The 6,737-nt window shown below is 35.1% G+C and overlaps 1 protein-coding gene across 1 annotated transcript in view; it reads left to right on the top strand.

The window, feature by feature from the left end:
• The window catches only part of LOC111382443 (probable serine/threonine-protein kinase abkC), a 4,936-nt gene extending 3,023 nt beyond the window's left edge, over positions 1-1,913 (top strand). Inside the window, exons 3-5 of the mRNA XM_023006421.1 lie at positions 318-587; positions 739-894; positions 1,528-1,913. Coding sequence (XP_022862189.1) covers positions 318-587; positions 739-894; positions 1,528-1,647 — 546 coding nt within the window. The 3' untranslated portion in view covers positions 1,648-1,913. The remainder of the gene's footprint in view (positions 1-317; positions 588-738; positions 895-1,527) is intronic.
• The last annotated feature ends 4,824 nt before the right edge of the window (positions 1,914-6,737 follow it).

Genomic DNA, 6,737 nt, shown 5'->3' with positions numbered 1-6,737 from the left:
CATCTGCTTGACAATTTAGGTCGTGTAATGCTGTAACAAGGATAAAGATATTATTAGGGGTTAAGCATTTAACTTATGTGAACAAAATGCTTAATGCTCAATCTTGGCTTTGCTTACTTGCTAATGCTACGTTGAGATCATTTCCAATGCTTTTGCATTAAGTAGTTAACATTTTAGGAGTCATTACTGCCTCATACTCATACTGTTTGACCAGTAAGTTAAACTGAATACCTCTGCTAGAATGAGATAACGATATACCTATGAAAAACTATGGATTGGCCTGTTTTCTGAGATGTTTTTCTTCTTTTCCTTGGCAGGTAGACAATTTTATTCATGCTGACATGCATCCTGGAAATATCCTTGTTCGTGGATCCCAGAGCATGCCTTCTCATAAGCGGCTCTTCAAATCGAAGCCTCAGGTCGTATTCCTTGATGTAGGCATGATTGCTGAACTTTCTAAGAATGATAGGATGAATTTAGTAGAATTCTTTAAGGCTGTTGCTTGTAGAGATGGCCAAACTGCAGCAGAGTGCACACTAAAATTGTCAAAGAAACAGAGCTGCCCAAAGCCAGAGGCCTTCATTCAGGTGAATTTCATCCACAACCACTTATTTTTTAAATGGATAAAGATTGTAAAAGATGCAGTTGGAGTCGAGTATAGGAGTCATTTCCGCCTTGCAATTTTACTATGGTCTTTGACAAATTTTGTGGTTTTCATTGATTTCTTTGCTTTAACAGGAAGTGAAAGAGTCATTTGATTTTTGGGGGACTGCAGAAGGTGATTTCGTCCATCCTGCTGAGTGCGTGCAGCAATTGCTTGAGCAAGTTAGGCATCATAAAGTAAACATTGATGGCAATGTTTGCACAGTGATGGTGACAGTTCTGGTTCTTGAGGTAGTCTTTTCATAAAATTTTAGTAATTGTGGTACACGTGATTCACAATATTCATGGAAAGAAACTTTTTTGTTCAGTCATGAGGTTAGTTCTTGAACGCAGCCAATAGTATTTTCACATTTCACCCTTTTATTGGAGAGAACATTTGGAATTATGTCGGATATGTAGTGCCTGATCATGCTGTTTACTTATTTCTTGAATGTGGATCACGGGTTATATTGGGTAGTTCCTACATATATTAAGTTACATAATATTCTTACCATATATATATATTAAGGATTTTGGAGGATAGTCATTTTTGTGACGAGACGCATGGGATCTGTACGCTTCATCAATATAGTGATACACTACACTCACGCATTGAGAGTAAAACATTCAAACCTCTGTGCGCGCTTTTCGTGTTTCTGATTTCCTTTTTTCTATCATTGCTTTTGAATTTGGGATTAGAGCTTAATCCTTCGCAAATTAAATGTCTGTTCTATCTCTCCGCTTCACCACCTTTTGTCTATATGTTGAAGGAGCTACTATGTCCTGATTTTATGCATAACATAACATCTCTCTATTTGAAGAATAAACAAATTCTGTTGTGGGATTGTAGTAATTCTTCCTTTTTTTAATTGCTTTTATTTGTAGGGTTGGCAGCGGAAGCTTGATCCAGATTACGACGTAATGCATACTCTAAAATCACTTCTCTTTAAAGCTGACTGGACAGAGTCGCTTTCGTATACGATTGAACGACTCATGGCCCCGTGAAGAAGAGCCTGCATAACATTTTTGCCTGTCTAGAACACATCAAAATATACATAGTTCAGTGGAATTTATAATTTGTTGCAAGATTTTTGTTTTTGCTTCACAACCGTTGCCTTGTTACAATTTTGTACGGGAATCGTTTATGTTTCTAGTATTTTTGTATGTTTAGAGAACTGATTCACAACGCATGATGCAGACACTGTAAAAGCCTATGCTGCTGCGACTTTTTAAGAGAATATCCTTAATAGAATTGATCAATTTGTTTCTAATTTTATTAGTAGAGAAGTATTTTCTATCCAATTCTTAAAAACATCATTATCATTATCAAGTGATCAGATAAAACTATTACACGATGTATCAATGTCATTCCAGCTGTAAAGTCTACCAATAAATTATAATACATTATCAAATTGAAGTTTCTTTAAAGTTTATTAAAGAGAGGAGGAGACAGAAACCGGCCGGTCGATTTCTGTACAGCGCTTACTTTCAGTCATTTCCGGTTCAATCAACAAGAAGATGCATATACCACCGACGATTTTTCAGAATAACGTCGTTTCCTTTGTCTAAAACGGAAACACGCAAATACAGTTTTTACAACATTCCTAAGAATCTGTCCTCTCTTAGGAATCAAACGTGGCAGCCGTTCGGCACGAGTGGCGGCGGTGGCAGCCATGTGTACAGTGTTTGTGTGAATGATTAAACTGAATTGAAACAAAAATTAACTAGTGGTCGAGATTCTGGATCAGAACGAAAATGATGGTGAATTTAGAGAGCCGACATGCATATATATATGGTTGAGTTGGAACGCGTTAACCGAGTAAGAGACCGTGTGGAAGGTTAAGTTTGTGCATGTAGATTTATGTTTATTTTTCTAATCATGGGGATGACTAATTCTTCTCGCTTATTTTCGTTTAAAGGTTTGAACAAGTCTGATATCCTCTAAATCCTAAGTCTCCGCGCCATAATGCAAGAGCCTGGACAATAACTAACAATTAATTACCTTACCTTACGACGGTAGTAAAATAAATTAAGTTTTAGAGGGTGTTTGGGAGATATTTTTATGTAAAAATGTATTTTTGAATAATAAATTAATGGAAAATGTATGGTTGAAAAATAAGGAAAAGTTTTTTATTTACGTGTAATATTATTTTAATAAAAAATGTGTAGTTGAAATGAATAGAGAGAAAAATACATTTTGAAAAAAATGGGTACCAAACGGGGTTTTAGATCAAAATTGACGGCTTTCAATTAGTGTTTAGCGTGATTATTGCTTCTTGTACATTCTATGGATTACATGGAGTTTGTCATCCTTTACAAATCCAAAATATATTTGGTGGAAAAGTGTGTTGAGTTCAAAAAATTGTCCAATCATACGTCGCCACGTGGAATAATGTCAAAGATAATATAAAAGACAATGTATAAGTAGCATGGTCCTTAGAGCTAACGATTTAAGCAACTTAATCCTATGAGATGTGATGTGATAGGTTTTCAAGAGAGTTTAAAATCTATTATTGTATAAATAAGGTCAGTTCTCTGACAATAGTTTGATAGAACCGATTTGATCAAATAAATGTAATCAACACAATTTCTCAAAGGTTGGATGCAGTTCTAAGACTTGATCTGATGCAGTCAAACCAGCAAATATGATTACAAGTTCTAGAAAGGGTCAATGTCGGTCTTGAGAATTTTGAGACCTTAGATGATTCATTATTATGAGACCTTTGAACGTAAAAATTTTTTACGTGCGTAAAAATATTTAAATAAATATATTTACATCTTAAACAAAAACTTGGTATGATTCAAAAGATAAAGTAGCAAATTCAAGTTATTTTTGATAAATCGTATTATGGAGATTATTGACTCATGAAAAATTTAGTTTGGATAAGTCAAATTTAAGTTATAATTTATTAAAGTAAACTAGTGAATGTGTAATATTATTTTTCAAATTAAATCATATTACCATAATAATATTAGATTTGTTTGATAGCTTGTAATTAATCATCTATATTGTTAAATAAAATTTTAATTAATCCATCTTTTAAATTTATACTAATTAAATTGGGCTTTTACCATGGTTTTCATTTGGAGGCCCCCATTAGATGTGAGGCCCTAAGCCATTGCTTAGTTGGCTTTGGCTTAGGGCTGACCTTGAAAAAGGTAACCATTACTCTTGTTATCCGATTCACAAACCTAAAATCATTTGAAAAAGGACCATGCTTCACCAACAGGGGGTCTGATCGAGCCCTTGACAGAACCCCACCAATAGGTGGGGGAAGGCCCCTTTTTTGGAGTGGGACCCACCCCTTTCGGTGGGGTTCTGTCAGGGGTCGGTCAGACCCCTTGTTAGAGAAGCATTTTCCTTCGAAAAACTATGAAAATAAGAAAAGAACAGATGAAATGTAAATTTTGCACCAAGTAATTATTATATTTTAAAATAAAAACAAACTTTTCTTGATGTGATAGTGCTCAAGGAGGGTGAAAGGATATAGAGGAATTATATGATTTTTAAGAAAATATGTTTGGTTTCTTTTTTCCAATAAAAATATGTATTTTTCCTAATTTAAATTTCTAATATTGAATAATTTTATCAGACAAATTTAAATATTAAATAAATCGATATTCATTTTTAGAGATTATATACAACCATAAAATCAATAATATCGCCTTATTTAATTTTTACTATTATCGCCTTATTAATTTAGTTAATTTTAAACCATCTTATCTCAATCATAATGATAAAAATAATACATGATTGCAACATGTAAGTTATGCAAGGATAATAATGTCATGTTGACACGACTTTTACTTTTGCTTCTAATAATTGTAAAACAATCTTGGATCAATTCTGTCTAAAAACTTTTTTAACCAGATAAAATACTTTCAAAAAGAATTATCTAAACATGTTCAAAAATAAATTTTGATCTTGAAAGAATCTTTGACTTTTCAAAAATTCGGACAGATGAGTCATAACTTCTTGTCTACTTATAAAAGAATTAACTCAATGAAAACTATTTTTTAATTGATGGAAATTGATAAAGAATAAAAATAGTGAAAATTACACCACAACCAGATTTTAAAGATCATTGTGCTAAAATCAAGTATAAGGTCTAATTATTCACAAATCAGGTGATAAATTAATTTTTAATATTAAATAATAATACTCCATCGCCACCCACAGTGCACCCTACAATTTCAATTTCAATCCCCAAATCATTTCTTCATAGCCATTCTCTCTCTTCTCTATCTCTATATACTCCGACCTCCATACTCTTCAGTGGCTTCTCTCTCTACCCAATCTATACTACTCGATGCCATGACAGAGGCGATATGACAGCATGCGAGGAGGTCAACAAACAATACTTTGCATTGGTGATCAAAGTGCAGGCGAGTTGTTTGCCACTATAGAGCTGCTAAGTGCGACGCTCGTGCTTTTAAGGCCAATTGAGGTGGCATTAGGTTGGTTAGCCATCTGGGCTCACTTGAAGGTGGAATTACGGCATCAGGGGTTATGTTTGTATTTTGTTGGCTAGGTGTTCGAGTTTGGGTTTCACCTATAAATGGAAATGGTGAGGGAGTTAGTGGTGGGGAGGGGGTGGCGGCTTCCCCAACTGTTTGAGTTTTTGCAATAGGTGGAGTTGTGGAGATGGTATTGGTGGCAGGTTTGGTTGCCTGCCCATTCGTTTGAGTTTCAATAGTAGGTTGAATTATGGAGATTGTATTGGTGGTAGGGTCAGTTGCCTTTTCAGCTGTTAGAGTTTCAGCAATAGGGAGAGTTTTCGAGATGGGGGTAATGGTGGTGGTCCGGCTAATCGATTGAGTCTCAACCTTAGTTGGAGTTGTGGATGGGGGGTTTACATTCCCAACCGATAGAGTTTCTGTGACCAAATCTTTTAAATCTGTAACTTGCCAAACTACACGGGCCGTCGGTCACATATTCAATAGATTTGGTCACTTATCACAGGATTAGGTCACTGTCACATATAACAGCGCACATGTCAAAATGCATAGGTTACAGATTCAAAAAATTTAGTCACGGACTCAAGAGTTTAGTTCACATGCCATTAAATCAAATCATAGGTCACAGGTCACAGATAGACCATTGGCTTTGGTCATATATCACAAATCCAAGAGATCTAGTCACAACCCTTTTGATCTAGTTACAAATCATATGCCATTGATTTCTCCGAATTCAGTTATTCTAACTAGTCACAAATTCAATTAACCAGGTTTTGACGATGAGAATTGAAGCTATTTTGCTCCAATAAGCACTTTGTAAATTACACTAGGGATTGTTTTTCAATTTTTAATTTTAAAAAGATTGTTTTAAATTATACCAGCACTATTGAGTCGCAGATGAAGAATATGGTCAGTTGCTGGTGATGATTAGTCGATGTTCTCCAATGGTGGCTGTGTTTTTCCCTCTATCTCTACTATTTGAGTGGGCGATATTTATTCGCAATTGAGTGGCGATCTGTTCACCGCTAAAGAAGTCGTCAACGGGTAGATGCCAATATTTGTAAGAAGGGATGGCCACGGTGCACAAGGGTGGGTGTGGGATGGAGAATAGCGATGACAAAAAAACCCGTCTCGCCCCTACCTGATATGTCCCCACCCCAAATAGGGCAAAAAAAACCGGCCCCGAACGGGTTGGCCAGGTGGGGCAGCCCCTAATTGACCTCGTGAAGAGAATAAAATAAAAAAATTCTGAAAATTTATTAAAAGATTTATGAAATAATGTCAATCCATTTAATAGACTTTCTAAATTTTGTTATTAAAAGATTCATGAAATAGGTTCATAGAACCTGCTGTGGTGGTGTGGTTTCAACATGAAATTTTTTTAAACCAAGCCCTTGATTGTTGCAAGATCAATGCCAAGCAATCTGGCCAAGTTCAAAACTTCCAAAAAATGTGCGAAACATTAGGGTTTTTGAACACGTACCAACTATCAAACTCTTTTGATTAAATTAAAATAATTTATATTCTATTATCTAATAATAGCATAACTTGAAATTTAAAAAATATAAAAAAAATATAAAATTAAATGGGGCAAGCCGCCGCCCTATCCCCGCATCGCATCCTGCCCCGCCCCATCT

The sequence above is a fragment of the Olea europaea genome, unplaced genomic scaffold (genome assembly GCF_002742605.1).
Source record: "Olea europaea var. sylvestris unplaced genomic scaffold, O_europaea_v1 scaffold2500, whole genome shotgun sequence".
Classification (NCBI taxonomy): domain Eukaryota; kingdom Viridiplantae; phylum Streptophyta; class Magnoliopsida; order Lamiales; family Oleaceae; genus Olea; species Olea europaea.
Note: the sequence above shows the minus strand (reverse complement) of the source record. Positions and strands in the feature narration are given on the sequence as shown.